Raw genomic sequence first — 24,614 nt, forward strand, 5'->3', positions numbered from 1 at the left:
ACTAGGTATCAACAAAGGCATCTGGTCTGGGGGTTGCTCCAAGCTTTAAGGCCTTATTTGGGACTTGGTCCGGTCCTGGTGCCTTCTTGTCTTCAGTTATCTTAATGGCTTCTGGAGTGGAACATTCCGCATTATTGGTATATTTATTAGTTTACATTATATTTAAATATTTTCAAATTCAGTGACAACAGAGGTTCTCCCCAAAAATATTACCCAGAAATTATTATTCTGGAATCCGGAATTCCAATTTATGAAGATTGACTTCCAACTTCTTTACAGACATCTTCATTTTCTTCAGTTGGTCTGTGTAATGTTTTATGTTTCAGAAACACTGCGCTTAATTTCTCTTGTGAACGGGAAATTAACATCTTCATGTTTAGTCCATAAACTTCTTACAGCAGCGCACTGTTTGATCTGCCTCTTGCAAAGGGGAAAAAACTGCTTAAGATTTAGTTTATGAACTGCTTTTAGAGTCGCTCTACTTGATCTCTTGCTTGTGAAAGCGGAAATAAACTGTTTGGCCGCAAAACTGCTTGTTGGATAGTTTCAAGAAAAAGCGAACCGCACGTTCAGGTTTCAGTCACGCACTGCTTGATCAATTTCGTTGAGGAAAGGAAAATTAACCAAAGCTTCAAGTTTAAACGAATAAAACTGAGGTTTCAGCATTCTGGACACTGTGGGTGACCTCGTTCGGGGTAAAATTGGCTACAGAATTCATATGGCTACGTTTTTAGTATCCCAAATATTATCTTATTGAAAAATAATGAACTTAATTGGAGTTAAATAATAACAATAATTCAACGCTCCCACCTATTTTCGGAATTCAAGATGTATGTATGATATTACTCATCTGTAGGTCCTCTAACATTATCATTCTGCTTACTTTTTTTGGATGGATGATACCCATAGTTGCGTTCCTGCTTGTGCTTATTACACGAATACTTAACAGGCTACAACAAAATAAGTATAGATACAGGTGTAGGTATAGGTACAGATACAGATACAGGAAGACACTCACTGACATGCCACATAATTCATAATTTCTTTGTACACACCACGCTTTTGCGTTGCAGGGCTATTATTTTCTGTTCTTTTTATACCCGATACTCAAAATGAGTATTGGGGTATATTAGATTTGTGGTAAAAGTGTATGTGTGTAACGTCCAGAAGGAATCGTTTCCGACCCCATAAAGTATATATATTCTTGATCAGCATCAATAGCGGAGTCGATTGAGCCATGTCTGTCTGTCCGTCTGTCCGTCCGTCCGTCTGTCCGTCCGTCCGTCTGTCCGTCTGTCCGGCCGTCCGTCTGTCCGTCCCCTTCAGCGCCTAGTGCTCAAAGACTATAAGAGCTAGAGCAACGATGTTTTGGATCCAGACTTCTGTGATATGTCACTGCTACAAGAATATTTCAAAACTTTTCCCCGCCCACTTCCGCCCCCACAAAGGGCGAAAATCTGTGGCATCCATAATTTCGACGATACGAGAAAACTAAAAACGCAGAATCGTAGAAGATAACTATATCTTACAGAGTGCAAAATCTGAACCAGATCGTATAATTATTATAGCCAGAATCACGAAAACAATTTCACTCTTTCTCGCTCTGTCTCACTCTAACACACAGGTTTCATGGTCGGTTTTGCCAATTGCAAAACATGATCTCAGAACCCATAAGAGCTAGAGCAACCAAATTTGGTATCCACACTTTTGTGATATCGGACCTTGACCGTTTTGTGTCAAAATTTCGCCGCACCCCCTTCCGCCCCAGCAAAGGACGAAAATCTGGGGCAACCACAAATCTCAGAGACTATTAAGGCTAGAGTAACCAAATTTGGTATCCGCACTTCTGTTAGTTCTCACTATAAAACGCTTATCTCAAAATTTCGCCTCACCCCCTTCCGCCCACACAAAAAACGAAAATCTGTTGCATCCACAATATGGCAGATTCGAGTAAACTAAAAACGCAGAATCATAGATAATGACCATATCTATCAGGTTGCTGAATCTGGATCAATTCAGATCATTTTTATAGCCAAAAGGAACAAATCAATTTGCACTGGCTACGCAGCGCCCGACGTCACGCTCAGACTGATTTTCTGTCTCTCTCGCACGCACTCTTTGTCGTGTCGTTTAATATTAGCGGCGTCTGCCGGAGGAGAGCCATACTGACTTAGTATCGGGTATAACCGTAGAGTTGCGGTGTCCGCAGCAACTCACAACGTTCCCCCTCGTTTTCTTTTATTTTGGCTTTGTTTAGCTTCCAAAATGCCCGCCCAATTATGAAAATCACCCCAAATTCGTATTGTATGTAATTAATTCCCCGGCTCTAAAAAGTAGTTTTGTATGTGTCTTTATGTGTCTTGCACTAGGATCGCGAAAAGCGAGCTGTTTAGTCCATGCCACCACAGAAAACTCCACCGCACTCAAATGTAACGTGTACGTTATCGCCGTAGAATCGATACAGGAAGAGTCCGAACGAGAGTTGAATTAAGGCTTTCCCTTTCAATTAAGGCTTTCCAGCGATTGCATCAGTTGAAAATTAAGAACGAGCCGAAAGCGAACGCCGGAGGCGATTCCGGCCTCGTAATGGTAACGCCTAAAAAAACCAAACCCCGAGCAAAACATAGATCCCGATAAACCAACCCCCAACCAGAACTCAGACAAACAATCCAAGACCATAAGCCACTTTTTGAGCCCTCACTAACATGTATACCTCTTTTTCTTTCCCTGCCTTTTGGTATTCCTGCCCCTTTCCCCTTACCGACCTGTCAGGTCAAGACGCCTCCCAGCATCAGCAGCAAGATTGACATCGGAGGAGCGGCAGCAGCCGCAGCAGGATTGGAAATAGGACTGCCCTCGGGAAGTCAGCTGCTGACAGTCGCCCAGATCAAGCCCATTATGAAGGTCTCCATCATGAAGGTCATGCTTCAACATTGTTACTACCAGCAGCGATCTTAGCGGAGGAAATAGAATCGGGGGGTATGGGATTGGTAGGGGGGAGTAGGTCCTACAAGCTCAACACTCCCTCGTGGTGTCGAGATGAGGGCGACCCCGTGCCCTATGGTAGCACCTTATTGCTCGTAGGCAACTTTCCTGAGATGGTTGGTCTCTCTCTTGGCATTGCCGCATCACACACCTCCTCCATGAGTTTTGCCAGTTTCTGAGCCAGGCCCTCTGCCGTTTCCCGAACTGGGCTGCAGTTGGCTTTGCGCAGAGACTCCGCGAAAGTTCTCACATCCTGGCGGTCATCCTACCATTTAGGGCCGGTAGTCTTGGCTCGTTGTCTCTTCTGTGCTTTTCCGCAGTCGAAATGGATCGCCTTTTGGTCACTAAACGTAACCTCATCGCGTACTCTCCACGAAACTCCCCTACAGAATGAGGCGCTCATGAAGGTTAGATCGATAATAGATCCACGCCCCGCCTTGAAGTATGCCAGTTTTCTTCCGTCGTTTTGCAAGTATTACATCCAAGGACGCTAATTCCTCAAGCAGACACGTGCCTTTGGCGTTATTTTCCTTACTGTCCCACTCCACGGACCACGTATTAAAAACCCCCTCTACTACCACTATGTTTGCCAGCATCATTTGAAAGCGCTATTGTGTATGTGTGTGTGGGATTCCATAAAATCAAAGAGTCAGACAACGCTTCTACACTACACTAGGCAAAAATTGAACTTTGCAATTTTGAAAAGATGATAGATGCAGCTATAAGTTTTACCTGAACAGTTTGTAGCTTAAGCGTATCGACTGGAAAATATTGGGCTTACAAATTCAAAACTGAACATCTTTTTGTGGTATTTTTTCCCGAAATCTTTTAAAACTCGGAAGAAGTCGAAATAAATTCACTCCTAAAGTTTTTGTTTTATAAGTACATTTATAAGTACATTGCCAATCCTTCAAATGCCGCATTTTGCCATAAAATTCGGTTATTCGTAATACAGCCATTCATATTTCAAACGACATTTGAGACGGAACATAACGGAATCTAACGGCAAAATGCGGCATTCAGAGGCTATCTTGAGAGCATTGCCCTGGTTGATGATCTCGGTTTTATATTAGACGCCAAGTTAAAATTTTCTGAGCTCATTTCTACCATGGTAAATAAGGCCATGGGCTTGCTTGAGTTATTAATAAGGTAGTCAAAGGAACTTTATGACCCCTATTTAACAAAGAGTCTCTATATCTCGTCTCTGGTTCGTCCAATTTTAGAAAATGACTCTTGTGTATGGTGCCCTCAGTATAAAGTACACCACGACCGTATAGGGGTATATTAGATTTGTGGGGAAAGTTGATGTACATATGTAACGTCCAGAAGGAAGCGTTGCCGACCCCATAAAGTATACACATACATATATTCTTGATCAGTATCGTCGATTGAGCCATGTCTTTCTGTCGTTTCCTATGAGCGCCTAGTGCTAAGAGACTATAAGAACTAGAGCAACGATATTTTGTATCCAGACTTCTGTGATATGTCACTGTCACAAGTGTATTTCAAAACTTCACCCCGCCCCTTTCCGCCCCCACAAAGAACGGAAATCTGTGGCATCCACAAGTTCAAAGAGACGAGAAAACCAAAAACGCAAAATTGTAGAGAATGACAATATCTATCAGAATAATGAAAACCTGAATCACATCGGATCATTTTTGTAGCCAAAAGGAACAAATCAATTTGCAGTGGCTACGCAGTGCCCGACGACACGTTCAGACTGATTTGCTGTCTCTCTCGCACATACTTCTTGTGGCTCAATGTACGCGCCGTCTGCCGGGGGAGAGCCATACTGACTACGTATCGAACTCACTCCTCCTCGTTTCTTATAGTATCCGCATGTAACAGGCATCTGCTTGGTGTCACATGGGCCACATTGTGGTGCATTCTTTGCATATCAACGGCCTCTCTCCACCTTTCTCTCTCTTTTTCCGTCTTTTTCTTTCTATTTCTCTCTCTTCTTCTCTCTTTTTCGCTCTTTCTCCCTCTCTCTCTCGACAAACATGATAAGTGTGTTGCGAATGTTTAATTAGGTTTTGGTCCTAGGATCCCATATAAAGAGTGTGCCTTGGCCACGCCAAAAACAGATGGAGAGGAAGAGAGAGGAGAGCAGTCATTGTCCATTATTTAGGGCTGTTAGGCGATTTCCGTGCTCAAATTGAATATTTTCTGAGCTTGGCAGCAGACACTTTGCCTCTATTCCCTTTACGCATACTCTTGCATGTCGTATTTCCTATTTTAAGCAAATGCAACATGCACACACACACATTGAAATACATGCAACACATGCAGCTTAAGGAATTAAGGGGAAATAGAGTCAGACGCAGAGGCAGAGAGTCAGAGTTGGAGCCGGTGTAGGAGCCATTGGCAGAGGGAGAGGCAGAGTGAGAGGCAGAGTGAGAGAAAATAAAACGTTGCCAGCCACACGCCATTTTCATGTTGCATCCTGCCATTACAGCTGCACATACACACTCACTAGCACATATGTACACACAAAGAGTGAGAGAGAGGCAGAGGCAGCAAACGGCTCTGGATTCTCGATTCTTGTTGGTAGCCCCGCATGCAAAACTGCTCGTTTATTCAACAACATAAACATTGTTGTGCACATAAATTTATACAAAGTTCTAGTTTACATACCAGTATATATACCCCTCCCAGGCGGTGACTGGATGGGCAGGTTTCAGGGGGTGTTTGTGGGGCCGGACCCGAAGCAATAGCTATAGCTATAGACGGAGAGGGAGAGGGAGCTGGAGCAGGGATCAGAAAAGGGGCCGAGGCCGGGCAAGCTGGCACAGTTAACGCTTTGAATCGATATTCATATCAACCGCAAAATGTGTGTCGCTGCTGTTGCTTTCCTCTCGTTCCGCCATTTTTATACCCGATACTCAAAAATGGTATAGGGGTATATTAGACTTGTGGTGAAAGTGGATGTGTGTAACACATAGAAGGAAGCGTTTCCGACCCCATTAAATATATATATTCTTGATCAGCATCAATACTCAAGTCGATTTGGCCAGAACTGTCTGTCCGTTCCGATGAGCGTCTAGATCTCAGAGACTATAAAAGCTAGAGACCAGTCTACACACTCGTAGAATGCAAGATATTGTATTCGATAAACTATAAAACATTTCGAGCAAGTGTATCTAACTGGTAAAACGCCAAAACCGATGCTCATGCAGATCCTTCATGTTTCGAATATTTCCCCACACTACGGTTTACAGAATTGATATGACACTCAGAAATTATCTACCCATTTTCAAAACATGTTGCCATGAGCTACTCAGCTACGCCCCAAGTACCGGGGTGTATCAGAGTCGAAATGTTGACCTTTTTTCATCCCTTTTGCTGTTGTGCTGGCGGAAATTAGACTGCACATTTTTATGCATTTAAAGCACCTGCAGGACAGGACACGAACTGGACACAAGTACTCTTAGGACACGGCCAGGGACACGCTGATGGTGTTCCGACAAAGGCCCCTTGGCATTCGCCATATGCTCCCAATTTGTCGGCGGGAGCTGCAATTTGATTCTGTTCGCTTTCGACGGCCTCCAGGCAAAGTTCAACGCCCATGGAAGACTCGTATTGAACGATTTGCATCACTTACCCTTTCTCTCGCTATATCGCCTTTTTCTAGTTTGGTTTTTGGCCCAAACAAGGGTTAGTGTCTGCCTTAATCGATGCATTTTGTGAGAACTGCGAAAGAAGATAATGTGTAATATTCTCTGCTAAAAAATTTAATTTAATGGAGTTTCAAGGCAGTAGAGTGGGATAAATATTAAGAACACTTTTCTCATCTTTGATATAAGAAGTTTTTGTATTCTCGGAAACCTATTATGCACCAGAACTCTGAACTAGAGGAATCCCAAAAATCTACTGCTGCCTTAAGACAATTTAAGCTCCCATTAAAGATACCAATACATATATGAGCTATATGTTCTTTTTGTATGATATTTTAAATTAAATAAATGAATAAAAGTCTTCTCTTAAATATTGTTTCACGACATGCCACAGTCTGCGGGCAGCAGCTCGCAGCCAATCACCCAAACACCCACTTTCCCTGTTTCCCTTTTGTTTCCTGTGGTGGCAAAAGGTCACAAAACTGGCAAAGTGGGTAAATTTGAGAGCTTTGGTGATTTTGGGGGCTAACCCGAAGCTTATTAAAAACATTTCATTTTGGCTTGAGTTCGCGGTAAATAAATAAAATTCAAAGAACAAAAACAGCAGCAAAATGGCCGACAACCGAAAAATTTGTTGCCGCCATTCAACAGTTGGCCAACATTCAGGCTGAGGCTTTCTTGGTATTGCTGTGGGTACGGGGGTAGTGGGTGGTGTGGGTTTGGGATGGTGAGGGTTTTTGGGAACAAGGCCGCGTTTTGCCGCCTTCGTTGTGGTTTCTGTTTGCGTTAGCGTTTTGTCAGCCATGACAGCGGTGGCAATTGCGCCACCTGCGGCTTCATATTGACACTCCTATATGTGCGAGAGTGTGTATGTGTGTATATATCTGTGTTTGACTTGGGTACAGATGTATGAATATATGGGTGTGTGTGGGTCTCTGTCCGTACCCTTGTTTGTTTATGAGCCCATAATCAAATTGCCCCATAATTATATGCAACAAAGTTGAAATCTTTCCGAACTGTTTCGACTTTTTGCCGCAGCACATCTGCTAATGGTGGCTGCACCATCATTGACTCTGTCCCATCTGCTGTACTCCACATCCCACATCTCTCCACCCATTCTCCCATCCAGTCCTGTCCTGAATCGTCCAAATACCAGGAACGCACGCATGGATACGCCACGATAGCTGTTCGCAATGCGCTCGGAATTTTCAAGTGGTAATGGAAATGGGAACTCGACAAGGATTCCCCCTGCAAGCTCTGTGTTTGTATAATCCTTGAATTAGCCTGGAAATGAATGTGCAGCACAGGATAAAACTAACTGATGAAGAATTGAAATCAAAATTAAAAATTTATAAGGACAGGGTAATAGAATAATAAAAAAAAAATAAAAATAAAATAAAATAAAAAATATGTTCAATTGTAGAGATGCTCTAGAATGCGATTTGCTGCTTAATGCGTTATATTCAAAATTCAAGTGAAGCTTGCTTACCCTTTACTTACATGACTTTAAAAATTTGCGAAGTCAGGCAGCCCCCCCCCCACCCCACACACCCCCCCCCCCCCCCACTTACTGACGCTCAGTTCTGGGTAGCTGTTGTGGCCAGTCATCTTGCTCGATGGCTGAAGAAAGCTTCCACCGACCCCTGTAAAGAGGTTCGAAGGAGCTGCTTCCATTGGCACTGACACTGCCACAGCCACAGCCACCGGTATGTTGCAGTCTTTTGTCTCTGTGCACCATTGTGGAAGTTGCACACGAGTTGCGGCCAGGAAAACAAAGGAGACAGATAAACTGATTGACAGATGAACAGAAAGAGGGAGAGAGGTACAGTGCACTTAAACGAGGTCCAGCAGGGTCCAGGAAAATTGTGGGAATACATACACTAGCAGCGTGAGGGCGGGTGTCTAGCACTGTTTGACATTTGCTGTCATTGTCAACATCGTCGACAGTTCTTGCCGCTGCCGCTCCCACTACCGGCTCTGGTGCTTCTGCTTCTGCTTCTGCTGATGACCGCCTGCCACATGCCACAGCTTTGTGCAATTTCCCAACCCTCAGCAGCACCCCACACCCGACACCCCTAGCACCGCCACAAGTCCAACCACCAGTGGGACAACGCCTTTGTCTCTGCGGTCGGCGCACGTCTGCTTATTGGGATTGTAGAGTGTCCAGCGGTTCTGTTTCTGTGTCGGTGTCTGGGTATGCCATATAGTCGTACTCGTACCGTGGTAGATGGTAACCAAGAACCAACAATCACCAGCAAGACCCACGCCCCCCAAAGCCGCTCCCACGCTCACATTTACGGGGACACACATTTACTGCACATTTCAATCGATTGTTACACCACACGGCAGCGGAGGCACAGAGCAACCATTGCGTCAAGAATATCCGTAGACCCACTGTAGATCCGTCGACCCACCATGCAGGAAAAATATTTCATAAAATATTTACATTATGGTTACAGGCTGTATCTGTTTCTGCCTCGGTTAATGTATGTATCCGTATCTGTCACTCGATCTTGGTCTCTATATTTATATATTAATCCATTTTGTTTCTTGTATATCATGTGCATATCTTGTCACTCCTATTTTCTCTACCAGTAACCCATTCCTCCCATTTCCTTTTACTAATTTCATATAATATTAGAGGGTAAACAAATGGGAGTCTTCGGCAGCGAATGAAGCGGAAGAAGAAAAATCATACCCCATGCCCACATACATAATACGTCTGGTTGAGTTCTTAGATCTCACAGACTATAAAATCGAAATAAGGTTTTCAAACTGAACTTTTTTCATTTGCCTTTTAAAGTTCGACCCTAATCGGACCTAACCATTTAAAGATTAGATACGAAATGGCAGAAATTCTAACTTATATTCCACCACCTATGAGGTGCAAAAACTACACGATCTGCATAAATTACAAGGATAACGGTCCAATAAATGTATATGTAATTTTTTTAATGCCATATTTGCCAAAAAAGTGAAAAAAATTTTAATGGAAAGCCGGTTGTATCTTTTTTTATCAAGACCCAATATTTTAGAAAAGCCTTTATTAAAACGAGCGGCAACGTTGTGAGTCGCAGCTAGGGCCACAACTCTAAATTTATACCTGATATTCAATCAGTATGGCCTTCCTCCGCCAGAGGGTGCACACTGCACGAATATAAAGAATATATACACTTTTTGGGTCGGAAACGCTTTCTTCTGAGTGATACACACATTATCTTTCACTTTACTATCTTTAGTGTGTGGGTACTACATAATTATTAGGAATCATATGACTAGCCTTTCCATACCCTCAAAATCTTATAAATAATTCCCATTTACCTCTTTTTCTAGATTTGTTAGCGTCAAACGGAATCGTTGCCAAACGGAAACGGAAGTGAAGCCACACCACAACCCCAACCACGCAAAACGCCCCACCGACCAGTGAGGGAAGACGGTAGACCAGAGGGAAAGGGTGTCATCTGGGAGTCATCTGGAAGGGGAGGAGAAGCATATAACTGGCGAAGCAGACAAACAGTTGAATAATGCAAATTAAAATACAATAAAATGTAAAACACAAGCAACAAGCTGGTGGAAAATAGCAAGAAAAAGCACTAAAGACACGCGAGTGAAGAGGGGAGAGTGAAGAGCGTGGAGAGTGGGTGGTGTTAGAGGTTGAAATGCCCAAAAATGCGTGTGGCGGCAACTTTTCCACTGAATTGATTTGAGCGGCGGAGTTGCGTATACGCGATTTAAGACGGAGACGGCAAGCGAGAATTTACATAATTTTGCTGCCGTAGCATAAAAAACATCAAAAACAAATTGCAAGTAACAAAAGAAACGGCCATAAAATGGCGCCAGCCTTGTAAAAATATAGCAAACGGAAAAGAGCAAAGGAAAATAGAAGGAGAGATATCCTTACTGCCCGCTCAAAATTAATTTATGCAGCGGCAGCAGCAGTAGCAGCAAACACCAAATCAAATACAAATACGGTTAAATATCAGAAAAAATAATAGCAATTAAAGCAGCGGACGGGGCCGCGAGAAGTGGGAGTAAGCGCGAGCGAACCGCGCGCCAAACGCAAGAGTCACAAAAGAAAAGGGTTCGTGAGGGTTGCCTATAAATGTACCAAGACAGCGGCTGCAGCAGCAGTAGCAGTCGACGTGGCAGCACCAGTGCAACAGCAGCAGCTGCAGCAGCACCAGGCGCTGCAACAGCAGGGGCTGCAACAGCAACAGGAACCAGCAGCAGCGACGAGGAAACCCTCGAGACACTCACAATTATAACCACAACCATAACCGAGACCGAGATCACTGCGGCTGCCACCACGGCAACGGCTACAGCGACATCCACAACCACAACTGTTATAGCCACATCGACGGCAACGGCAGCAACAGCCGCAACATCAACAGTTGCAACCAGCGACATCGACGACAGCAGCTTGGCGGAGAGTGAGAGCGAGGAGTGCGAGTACATTGAGATCGATTGCCAGACAGCTCAGGGATCTTCGGGCAACTGCAGCACCAGCAGTGGCAGCGGCAAGGGTAATGCCGTGCTGCAACGTGGCAACCAGCAGCAACTCCAGCATCCACACTCGCACCAGCAACAGTCAGCCACCACGCTAGGCGCCGATGTGCGGCTGCTGCGCAAGATCGGCTATATAGCATCTCGGGTCCGAGGCCTGTCAAAATTCTACGGCGACTTCCACCTGGTCAATCCGTACAGCGCTCGTCGCCAACGCCGCCAGCTGCAGGATATCCTGCTAAAGCACTCGATCTTCGATCCGGGCAAGGAGCGGGAGCGCGCCGTTCTTTTGGCAGCTGCCGCAGTGGCAGTTGGAGCAGCAGTCCAGGCAGCACCGCTTCCAGGTAACAGCAGCAGCAGTAGCATCGAGGCGGCCAGCAGTCACAGTCACAGCCGGAGTCGCAGTCGCAGCAGCGACCTGGAGGAGGAGGAGGAGCCCGAAGAGGAGTCACCCAACGAGGATCCGTTGGAGCAGCCGGACGACACAGAAGCAGCCACCATACCAGCAGGAGCATCAGGAGCAGCAGCCACAGCAACCACAACCACAACAACCACCACGACCACGACTGTACGTCGCAAGTCCTCGAGCAGCTCGACGTTAAGCGGAGCGGCCGCCACCGTTTCCGGTTCCGTGTCCATTTCGGCCTCCGCCTCGCAGTCGTTCGCCTCTACCAGTACTCCGATCAACCTGCTGGAGGAGCTACTTATCCAGTTCTACGAGGACCAGGACCAGCACCGCTGCAAGCTGACCGTCATTCGGCACCAGCGCGTCTGCAACTCCCCGGACACCACCAACAACAACTGCAATAACATTTACAACAATAATAATAACAACAACAACAACAACACCACCACCACCACCGGCCTGGCCCTCACCATGTCCACATCCATGTCGAACATGCCAGTCACCAGCCCGGACAATCAGCAGCAGCAGCAACTGCCCGGCAGCTCTACCAGCCAGGTGCCAGGGGCTGCCACAAGCACCGCCTCCTACTTGCAGCCCACCAGCCTGCCCGACGACAGCGAGAATCCCCGGCGGCGCCGCGCCAGCGATTGCTCAGCGGTACAGGCGGCTCAAGCGGCGTTGTCGAATCAACTGCACTGCATTACGCTGAAGAACAATAACTGCGCCACGGCGACGGGGAAGCTGCCCTTCCACCGCGGCAGCTGCGGCGCAGCCGGGGAGCACCTGCTCGCGGCAAACTCGATCGCCAATCGAGCCACCATCATTCTGAGTAAGTCCTGCAGCAATGTGGACGGCGGTGGCACCGGCATGGGCATGGGCATCGGTGTCGGTGTTGGAGTGGGCGTAGGCGTCACCAACCAAATGCGTTCCAGTGCAACAAACATCGAGTCGAATACCCTGAACGGAGCCCAGGACGCCATGGCCACCATTGCCGCAGCGGCAGCCTCAAACAATGGCAACGGCAACAACGAGTACAGCATCCTTCAACTGAACAACACGATCATTCAATGTCACTTCAACGATGACGATTTCCGCGCCCTGGTCAAGGATCTCAAGCGCAAGGTCGAGTACACTGAGCGCATGAATTGGTTATGTGAGTAGCAAAACAACATTCATTTTCTCTTGAATTCTTAAGTAACAATAGATCTGACATCGTTATGCTTGAAAGTTTTCTGGCAAAATTTCTTGAGAGTCTTCTACAATACATTTTCCCTGATCCTGACAGCTTTGACTCCCGGATTTTGTTTCATTTTAAAACCATCACAACTCTTACTCGTACCTGCTCTTATAGAAAAGCAGCTCGCTAATGGCTTTGCGCAGCGAATCAAATCAAATCGGGTGACACACGAAAGCAATCAAATCAAATGAAATCAAGCCAATCCAATCCATTGGATAGCGAATCTCACTAATCCATTTTAATATCAATTACCTGCAAAGTTCAAAAATAATCAATCGATTGATTTGGCTTAATTCCAATCGAGTGAAACAATCCGGTTCGACTGATGGCAATTTTAACTTAATTTGAGGATAATACGGGTTTCATATGTACGTAAGAATATTAAATTATTTGGTTGGATCGCATCAAAGGAAATGGGGAAAGGCCATCATTCTCATCTCATCTCATCTCATCTGAAGGATAATTGATGGTCCACGGAGCGCCCCAGAGTGCCACGGAGTACCGACGCCGTGGATGTACCCTTTTGTTGCTTTTGCTCTGTGCTTGTTGTTGTGTGTAATCGCCTCAAATGAGGCATGATCAACAGCAATGGGTGCATGAATGGATGATTCGAAAGTAACTACAATGAAATGGAAAAATCATTTCAGAATTCAGTACAAAATGCCACATTTTCTGTTTCTGTTGAACGGTTGCTTGTTGCTCTGTTTCTGAAAGCGGAAAAGCGTGACTGTTGGCACTCCATGGGTGGGAAATATTTTATTCAATTCCGGTATTAATGCACACACAGCTCCCTGGTCTCCCAGTCTAGCCAACATAAATTCTGTAAAAACCAAATGAATATCATATGAAGGCATTCAGAGGACGCACCGAGATTAGAATTTGATTAGTTTTCCCCTCTGACTCTCTTAATTCCTGCACAGGAATATCAGAAGTCAGGATTACGATAAATAAAAGTGAGTATTCGTAAGTAAAATAAATTCGCAAACAAAATGGCAAACGATTCACAGGGATGGAGATACTCAAGAACTACTTCTGACTGTCTTCTGTCTTTCTGTCTGACTGTCCTACAGTCCTGACTGTCCTTCTGACTAGGTTTCTATTTGGACGATAAAGTCTTTAAGGACGTGCCGCAAATATAATAAAAGCAACGAGGACAGCAAGGACCAGGCCACGCATTTTCTCCAGCTCATCGAAAGTTTTTTATTTTTGACTTTCTGGTTCACTCAGCTCTAGTCTTTGGTTGCAGGTCGGGGGTGTCTCGATTGCTTCGACTCTTTTGGCCTTTTACGGCAGTACGCCCTTTATGTGTACCGTGTGTCCTGTCAGGGACAGACAGCTACAAGAGCGATCACAACTTTGTTGAATGGCATTAAAAAGTTGTCTTTATATCGACGCCAGGCGCTCGGATACGTTTCCCTTTTTGACCATCTTTCTTTCCCCTTCTCTCACATTTTTTATTTCTCTCTGTTCGCTTTCGCTACCCCTTTCCTCTTACTTTTTCCTGGTGTCTTGTCCTTGCAGCTCGCTTAGCATACTCTCCTGTGAGCAGGTGCTGCCTCTATGTGACTTTTTTTTGGCATTTTTCCACACTGTCGCATTTCAAGCATTTCAATTAAATTTTTGCTCGCCAACAATGTGTTCCCAGCTATCCAGCATTCGGGATGCCAGTTGCCTGTTGATATCGTTTCATACATTTTTATACCCGATACTAAAAATGAGTATGGGGGTATATTAGATTTGTGGTGCAAGTTGATGTGTATCCGAAAAAAATGACAATCATAGAGAATGACCATATCTACCAGATTGCCGAATCTGGATCAATATTAAAACCAAGAGGAACAAAGCAGCGCTCGACGATTCGTTTTGACTGATTTTCTGTCTGTCTCGTCTGGCGGAGGAGCGCCATACTGACTATGTATCGGGTATAAATTTAGAGTTGCGGTCCCAGGAGCAACTCACAACGTTCCCCCTCGTTCTTACTAGGATTCCTGCAGCTGCACTCCACTCCACTCCACTGAACTCTCCTCTATCATCGTTTCCATCGCTCAACAGATTTCCTCTAATCCTCCGAGCTGATTACGTGCCTCGACTGATTGCTCTTGTGAGTGGTCTTTATCCAGGCCATCATCTGGGTCTGCTAATTTCCGCGTTCCATGTGGCATATTCGATGAATTTGATACAAAATCTCCTGTTGGAAGTTAACGCACGATTAAGCTCTTTTGGGCGCTACCCAACACTTTGCGAGATTAAGGAAGTCGACTGGGCACGAGAAATGGTAGAAATCTTTGAACTATTTCAATGGATTACTAGACATGTTGCAAGATTTTATTTTTGACATTTTTCCTTCGGGTGAAACAACTCTTGATCCGGCTACAACACTATGTATCACTTTTGGAAGGGGCGAAATGTTCCTTGATTTAGATTTTTTGTGGCCATTTTCTTAAGGCTTTCAATTGGACTTAAGCTTGTTGCTTGGGTAACTTTCAGGGTTTTCTTTCTCTCTCGTGCTCGTAAATCAAAAATACCGACTCGAAGTCGGAGACAGTGGAAAGTCGATGAGAGTAAGAGAGGGTTGACGTGGGGAGCGGGCTGCGCGTGTGTCAAAGCCCAGAAAACATAAATTGCCAAACCATTTGAAAAATAGCCACAGAACGCAAAATGGTCATAAATTCAGAAACCTAAATGGCTTTGGCTATACAGTGGAAGAGCAATAGCCACGGCAACAGAAAAGCCACGACGAACAAAAGGGAGCAAACCAGGAATAGAAGGCCACCCAGGCAGCAGGCAAGAGAATAAGGAACATAATAAGCAATAAGAAAACATAATAGAAATGACATATAACAAGAGTCAAAAAATATGTTTGGAAATCTACTCGAGACAGCCGCCAAAAAAAGCCCGACCATATCAGCCGTATCAGAGTCGAAAGACACTTAGGCTCGAGATAAACGATGGAAGGGACGCGAGAAAGATGTGACAAAAGGCAAATGGGAATGGCCATGGGATAGGAATAGCTTGGTAAGTATACAGAGGAAAGATTGGCAGAAGCATGAGAAAGAGCAAGTGCTGGATCCAGCAAAAATCTAATAATAATAAAATACTTTATTGTTCAGTTAACAATTCAATTGTTTCACTTAACAAGAGTTGGCCCAGCCGCAAAAGAGCCAAGAGCGAAAGACAATGTCTGGACAGTGAGTGATGTGTTCTGCGAGTATTTGTTCACAGTATATATATATATCTTGATCAGTATATAGTAGAGGAGGAGAGGTATAAAAAGTAAGCTGCCACAAACGAACATTAAGTGATAAAGTGTTTGGTAAATCAAAACGAACCACAGGCCAAGGAAAAGAGCCCTGTCCCATCCCTGACGCTGTCTCTTCTTCCATGGTTATGAAAGGAGTAGCAGCATCTTCGTGCCGGTTTAAGGGTGTGCAGATAAAATCGAATCCAAGACGGATGATGCGCACTTCTCGACCACTGTAGTGCACTTTTCTGGAAAACAGACATGTTGGCGAAAAGTTCTTAATTTTCATCAGAGAAATAGCTTCATCTCCACATCTCCCTCTTTGTCTCTTTCGAGAGTCCTTTGAGGGAAACAAATATTTATCAACTATTCTCAGTGGATAGAATGTCTCAAGAGTTTGGAATCCGGAAAGAGACAATGAAAGAATTTGAGTATATTTCATTTCACTTCAATTTAAATTTTTCTTCATTTCATTGCTGCATTCCAGCGTTTCAGCGTTTGCTGTATGTGCTCCATGCTGCACTTTGCACGTTGCACGTTGCCCTCTCTTTATGATAATAAGAAGTGGTCTGAATCCTAATTGAAATTTTTGTGCTACAGCAAAACAAATTTTGTGGCGCCCTGAAACTTTTTTCATCCTTTCCTTCTGTTGTTGTTATTTCTTAAGTCATTAATTACAATATTACGCTTGTGGTCGAGCGGGGAGTGGAGTATGTCATGGCATGACAGAGAGAAAAAAAGAGAGGTGTGGCAAGGTATCGGGCGGTGGTGAGACGCACGTTTATTGGCAAATAAAGTGCATGCAAGAAGACAACTTTTTGGGGCAGAGTGGGGTGAAGTGGGGCAGCGGCACACGGATCATGCCATGTCATGTAACTCTAAAAAGAAACAGGGACAAGGAGAAGGAGGTGTCTTAAAGAGAGAGAGAGAGGATTGGTGATGAAAGAGAGGAGAGTGGTAAAGAGTACTGGGAGTGAAGTGGCGATGAGGCGCAGCAGGAGAGGTCGGCTATGGTGGTTGCAGTTAGTGCACTTCGTGTCAAAGTGTGCACACAGCATGTGGCCAAAATGAAGCAAGAGCACCAGCAGCCGCAGGAGCGGGAGCATCAGCATCATGAATCCCGATGAGTTTCTTGTATCTGACAGATACTCGTAGCGCAGCCAACCCGCAACCCACTACCCTTCAAAAATACTCGACAAGGAGGGAATTTTATTAAAACGTTGTCAAGATGAAGATGGAAATAAGCAGCACCGATATAACTAAAATTATATGATATCTACTTTTCGCTCATCCTCCTGCCTCCTGCGAGCCACTCTTCTGGCTATGCAAACGACCTCAAAAGGAGGCTACACTTTTAAGATGAATCCAATGGGATGGTGAGAGTATAGCAGATTTGATGTACTATGAAGTATACCTCATACGCCTGCAGTATGCCCCACTTTTCCTCATGCAAACGACCCCATTAAGAAGCCAACCCCTTTGAGTAGACTTTTAATCAGCTAAACTAAGAGGTGGCATCCTATTCACTTACAGTTGAGCATATTTAAAAATATTTAATGCGATACACATATATTTATTATTTACATTCCAACATACTTGTGTGTGGTAACCGCCCTATTCTATTCTCTATTAAGATATTTAATACGATATTCTGATGTGTAGCTGATAGTATGTATTTCATATTTATCTTTTTGTCCAATTAATGATATTAAAACATATATTTCTTGTGACATATGTATATGTACTTTTAAAAAGTTATTATATCGGCAAGACGCTGCAAACGATATTGTCTGTTCATCTCTGGCACAGAAGCGTAGAAGCGTCTCCTGGCTGAAAAGCAAGTTCTGGCTACACTTGCAACACGGCTATGTTGGCTGACAAGAGTGCCACAGGGAATGGTGAGAACGAGGCGAAACAGTGAGGGAGACGCACTGCGCATCGCTCGCTCTTTAGGCAGCAGACAAGCGAACAACTTGTCTAAACTCGAATGGAAAGCACCGGAACAGGAAGCGAAACCAGACGACCAGAAAAAGCAGCGAACAAGGCGAATAAAAAGCAAAGTTTGTTTTTTCGACAGCCACTGCAAAGTTGTTGCATTATTTGTGTGTGCTGTTAGTTGGGAGGGGGAAGCAGAAGAAGGTATCATTCAACAACTTACACGATTCATTGACTTTCCTAGAACACAGACATGATGTTCCCTCCACTCCTGGAGAACAGCTCCTGACTTGTCTGCTAAGCGCATTAGCTTGCTGCTCTTCTAACCTCTTATTTTTCTATAGCCATTTTCCTCTCTGTCGTTCTATACGTCTGTCTCTCCTTGTTCACCATCACTTTGGTCTGTCTCTCCGCTGTGCGGGAGTGTGAAATGGCAACGCTGACAGATTGACAGACAAGTCGGATGAGATTATTGGAAGTAACAAGCTTGCTAATGCCGCAGCGAGGTGTGGGGGCAATCAAGCAGATGATGACAGCAAATATCATAATCGAAGCAACCACCGAACCCTCTCCTCGTACTCACTCCACTCCCCACTACGACTAGAAAATCCTGACTTTTTAAATGCCATCAATCATTTATCAATTTGTTCTAAGAATTTGTTCAAATCTAATTTAGTTCCAAAATGCAATTGAAAGTCGATTAGATGGCAGTAAGTTATACAAGTCGTTTATCTGATTTTAGGATCACGAAGATTAAAATTCAATAAATTTCAATAAATGCAATTTTACTGAAATTCTATATTTTAGTTACATTTAAATATGAATATCAATTTTAAGGTTAATTTGAAATTTCACTAAAAATAATAAAAGACTACAACTTTTTCTATTATACCATGTCGTATTTAGATCTAAATTATTGACACAAAACGATACTATAAGAAAAACCAATGAATGAACTCCCTGTTTCTCTGTGTTTCTGTACATAATTTTGTACTATGTAAATTTAATGTCCATCCACTTAAAGAAAATATGTAACTGCTTTAGTATTAAGTCAAAATTGTATCGCTGTAAAATGTGAAAAGATGAAGCCGAATCGCGGAGGCGCTGTCAGGAGTGGGCTCTGGGGTCCTGGGATCTGAGGATTGGTCTGCTCCGATTTCTGTTTCCTTGACCTACTTAAAGGCGAGCATGTCAAATAAATACATATGCATACAGAGGCACATATGATCATATACACTCACAAGTGTGATTATGTTTGTGTGTGTTTTGTGTGCCTTGTATAAGCTATCGTTTTAATGAGCAATAAAGTGTTGCATACTTAAGAGGGCAAGCGTGGGAATTTCGGCGGGTGCGTCAAAAAGCAACTAAAGCAGCCACAAGAAACCAGAAAAAGGAAAAAAGGACAGAAAAAACTAGAGCACACATACGCCTACTCACTTACATTGGGAAAATCAAGAGTTCTGCGCTTGAATCTCTAAACTTGCCACAGCAACAAAGTATCCTTTGAGAAAAGAGAATAAGAAAGACACACTTTGGCAGGGAAAAAGGCCAAAAGAGAACGCAGATAAAACTTCAGAGAGAAGTTAGGCAGATAAAGTCAGAAAGACAAGGAGAAAGATACGAGTATGGTTCGAATTTAAGTCGAATCACTTTTAAAAAAATTTCAAACTGGCATTGCTTCGAACGAAAAGCTAAAGAAAAAGAGAGGGAAAGGCATGGGGCAAAGGTTAAGCAGATATCCAGCGAGAGAGTTGAGCAAGGAAGATGAGGACCATAATTTTCAGGTGAGGCAAGAGAGAAAGAATACACATTTCAAGGGAAATGTTGTGGCAATAATTGCCACTGCAAAACACAAGGACACTGCCTAGCAGATGCACAATTATGCCAATTTTCAGATAGAATTTCTCAGAAACATGAACAAGAATCTTGCACCTACACAACCAGGCATTAATGCTCCTGTCTGTTCCTTTGTGTAACAGGAACTTTCGCCTGTTATGCCTGACGATAACTTTAACGCTTTAAATTTGCCTTCTTCGATCCCGACTCCGTACTCGTGTTTGCTCTATCATTTAGCAACTAAATGCCAACCCAAATAAAAACACACGGAAAGGCTAGTTGGTTTTCCCTGACTACGGTCATCACTTTCCATCCAAATGATTAAGCTGGTGTGGATGTGAGATTCTCAGTAGATTGGTATGCCGTTTCATATTTAAAGTGCAATTAAAACTTTTTCACTGTCTCAGAGTCAGGTCACCACAACAGCGAATTAAGTCGAAATGTGTGTTTTAATAACAGTTTGAATAGCGGTTTTGAATTCAGCTTCAGTTTTTCGAGAAGGTTTTTAACTGAAAATTCTTATTTCAGTTGGTAGTTTCAGATTCAACATTTGCTTTAATTACATATTATAGATTTCAAAAATCCTAGGTTTTCCTTTCTTTTGTCTTTTATTCCATTTTCTTTTAATCTTTAAAAAACGAATTATACAGTATGTCTTAGAAAATACTATGTATATTAACGTAAGAAAGTTAATATAGTTTTTCAGCAATCAGGAGGTTTGATAATTTGATAGGATAGAATGTGGTATTACCTGATGAGGGGCCCTACTTTGAGTAATCTTTGAGTACCATCTGCCAGAAATCGATCGGCGTGAGTATACTCGGAGGTGTATTCGAGTCCGAAAATCCTCCCAAAACATCAGTTATTTTTAATATTTTTTGCCATAATATGCGTAAAGTGAGTATTTATTTTATGTATACATGTCTCAACCTCTCCTGCGTACGAGTATCCTTGCCTCTCAACGACAGAGTGCTGTGTCATTGGGATCCTTTTTCCACCTCCACCGCCTCATTTCACCTGCCATATTTCTCATGGCTCATACGCCCACAATTTTATTTATTATCATTTCGCTTTTGTTGTCCCCCATTTTGTTCTTTTGGTTTTTGTTTTATTCATAAACACACACACATCCGCACTCTCGTGAATTATATGATGTCTGATGTATTGTAGTTGTTGCTGTAATTTATATGTGTTGTTTATTTTATACCAATTTAATGCCACTACATGAGCCCCCACACGCCCTCCCCACCTCAGTCCATCTATATGTATTTTATTGTGTGTGTGTGCGTGTGTTTGCACTAAAATATTTTACATGTAGTCACGTTCAGGGAGCACGACACTCTCGATACTCCCGATAAGAGATGGGAATAAAGATGTGCCATATTTTTGGGCAACTTCTCTGGTTAAGTTCTACCATTAGTCGCTTCCAAGCAAATTCCACACGGACTCTAATCAACTTATTCATTTTGAAGTGATAGACTTAAGCATACGAGTATATGTATCTCCAGCGTTTCCCCTATCTTATAAAATATAAACGCTGTCAGCGAAAGACAGACCAAGGAACGTCAGCTGTAATTTAAACAACTTTTCGTTTTTCCAAAGAAATCGCCATCAGATTAATGGTTAAAACTCTATGCTTTGCACCGAGTGGGCTTCACCTCAACAACAGTGACTCTGAATATAATTGTGACCATGCTTTGCCAGCACTGTTTGTGTCTCTTTTTCGTTGTACAATACGGTTTTTTGATAAACTTAAAACATCAACAGGAATTCCAACCCTCAAACATTTTTAGCAACTTGTAACACTGTCCTTGCTCGTGGATGCGGCACTTTGTGGCGCTAAGGATGGATTTACAGCATTTTGCTGGGACACATTTTTATGCCATACATTTTAACTACCATCGCGGCGATGTCTTGGAAACCGAGCAAAACGAATCTCTTTTCTCAGGCGGACGTCTCTTCTTCCCGGGTCACAGGTGAAGTGTGAAATGGGAGTCACACAAAAAACAGTAGCAGAAAAAACGGAATCTAAAACAAATAAAATGAAAGCTAAGCAAAGCAGAAGCAATAAAGAAAAGCCGCAATAAAAGTTGAAATTTTCATCTGGGTTTCCCATTCTCCATCTTCCATCTCCCATCGCTGTCCCGTTGCTGTCCCGTTGTTGCCTAGGCAAATGTTAATAATTAAAAGCACACGGCTTTTCATATGTGCAGGACTTTTTTCGGGACTGCGAGTACCACTACTGTTGTCACAGATGTGGCCTGATGGAAAACGAAAACAATTACTGACAAGAATTCTTACATTGATATCAATCAAAAAGAAAAGGATTATGCGAGGAAAGACGGGGAGCGAGAGCAAATTTGAATATTCCCATACACTTTTGCGGTGAAACTTTTCTGGCAGCTGCCGATTTCCAGTTTTCCCATTTGCCTTTTATCTTTTGTCTTGGCCCAGGCATTCAGATTCGAAGGTGGATCCCCAAGCCTCGAACCCCGAACGCAGATCTCGTTAGACACTTTGAAGATGTCAACGGCAAAAACTGTTTGCGATTTCAGGGGAGCTTTGGTATCGGCCCCGACTCCGTCTCCAGCTTCTGCTGCTGCTTCAGCTTTGGGTGCGGTCCGCCCATCCTCAATCTCAACCTCTTCCCGCGAATGGTTTTGAATTTCAATTTTGCTCGCTCGCAAGGACACCTCCGCCCGTTCACCTGGGCCCCGTTCCGTCTCGCAGCCAATAAAATCGTTTTAGTATATTAATTAAAAGCTCTGGGTAAATACAGCACCTCGGCCGTGGCTGTCGTGCCGCACTTTCATCCGACAACATGAATGGGGCTCGCAGCTGTCGCGGACAGCAAATTGGATGGCGTCCCGCTCGGCTCGAATGGCTCAGCAAATTATTCAAGCCAGATACAGAAGAGATGGAAAAGAGTCGTCTGAGGGAAGCCAAAACGAAAGCAGTTTAAAGAATACACAGAAGTAGCAGAAAAAACAAATAAAAGGAAGATATGGCATAGGGCAAGAAATATATATACAATAGTTCTAGCACATACGAGTATACAAAGGACTAGAAATACAAAACAGAAATCAAAAACAGGACGGTTCAGACAGCAGCTCGGATGAGAAAGAAGGTGTGAGGTAGTTTTGGGTAAACATCGTTCAATTTACTGAATAAGTTTTAACTGCGCAAATTAATTTTCAACGAACGATGACCAAAAAAGAACGATGAACGAAAAAGATCGAATATGATGATCTTATTCAGTTCGTTCACTTCCATGAATAGTTATTTCTTGTTCGTTTGTTCATGAACGACCCAACACAACAAACAGGAAAAAAGGATGACAAACAGATAACAGTCTCGAATAGAGGGACCTATTGTATGTAGTATTCTTGTTGTACTCTGATAGCGGTACTCCACTCCTTATATTTTCCCCGTCCATCATCTATATTAAGAGCTTTTACTGTGATCCTGTACTGTACCATGAATTTGTATATATTTTTAACGCTTTTCACAGTTTTTTTTTTCTACATAATTTCAATAATGTATTCTCGACCGTTTTTGTGGCACTTCAAACGTGATCTATTTAATTAGCTTCCGTCTTAATCCCAGCGCGTGCTTCAATCTTTGATTTCTCAGCTTCAGTGGCCGCAAAAAAAGGGGAGTGTCAACATGAGTCATGACTTTCGTAGGTGGCACGTGCACCCAAAAAGGATAAATCACCCCCACCCAATTCGGTAAAGCCCAAGTACTGAGATGACATTTGCTTGGTTTTATTATTTGTAAAGTTGGTTGATTATGGAGTGGTCTTGCCCCTTTGTACGTCTTCTAATGTTAATCATATCCATATAAACAGGTTCCAGCTCGAGTTTAGGAGTCGCTTTTTCTAAGAGGGGAAGATGCTGGAGCTGCTGAAGGAGTGGAGCCGCTGTCAAGGGCAAGCCAAAGAGCAAACAACCGCCGGGGAAAAAGCGAGAAAAACGATGAAAAATCAAATTTTTTCAGGTATTTACCCCAGCGGCAGTTTCTACATACATACATACAAATACATATATATTTGTGTCTGCCTGTATTGTATTTTTTCCAATTTATGTGCCAGCAACAGAGATGAAAACCCGTGAAAACCCAAGCGTACTCCGCGTGGCTTATGTATTATTTTTTTTTTAATTTACTGCTAGCTTCCCAGAGCCGGGTCTCAGTCCGGGTCTGGGGGTTGGGCCACGCCCCAATCGCCTTCAGGCAAGTCAATACGTTGCCAATTACGATACTCACACGCGCGCACACAAGCACCCTGACTAATACAGAGCCCTACCTCTCTCAGAGGCAGCAGCCATATGCAAATATCTGTAAGTCCATTGGTTGGGAAAAGTGTGATCTAACACATCGATAGCATATGCTCCAATCAATTGAAATCATTGAAAACTCGCGAATATGTCATAAACTTATCGTATTTGCATAATACTTATGATCAAAATAAGTATTATATCAGATTCGTGGTTATGATCCATTCATGCTCAATAGATATGTAAGTTTCCTTTAAAATGCATCACCTACAGCTACATCAGTCATTTGATGGCTAAACTTTAAAGGCAACAGAATGCAGATCTTTGGTTTCATAGCAGCTAGCTTTAATGAATGGAGTCCCATTATTCTCTTAACAATTCCTCCGCCAATTCTGACAGAATATCACGTCAAATTTCGTTCCGTCCTGGCAGAAAGTTGTCCCTATCTATCTTGAGATACTCTATCTTCTGCTTTGTTTTTTTCTTTAACTGCAGACGAATGTTTTACAAATCGTCTGCCTTCCCGTCCTGCGATTTGGGGAAACACCAATAATGCTGCACATGAAAGTCGGGAAGC

General features: G+C 43.4%; 1 protein-coding gene across 1 annotated transcript in view; it reads left to right on the forward strand.

Annotated features, from left to right (window-relative positions):
* LOC6602603 (high affinity cGMP-specific 3',5'-cyclic phosphodiesterase 9A) overlaps positions 1–24,614 on the forward strand; it is a 152,562-nt gene that overhangs the window by 90,828 nt on the left and 37,120 nt on the right. The window contains exon 3 of the mRNA XM_026990237.1: positions 9,936–12,664. Within this exon, the coding sequence (XP_026846038.1) occupies positions 10,705–12,664 (1,960 nt within the window). The 5' untranslated portion in view covers positions 9,936–10,704. The remainder of the gene's footprint in view (positions 1–9,935; positions 12,665–24,614) is intronic.

This window comes from Drosophila persimilis, unplaced genomic scaffold (genome assembly GCF_003286085.1).
Source record: "Drosophila persimilis strain 14011-0111.01,24,50 unplaced genomic scaffold, DperRS2 tig00000520-arrow-pilon, whole genome shotgun sequence".
NCBI lineage: Eukaryota > Metazoa > Arthropoda > Insecta > Diptera > Drosophilidae > Drosophila > Drosophila persimilis.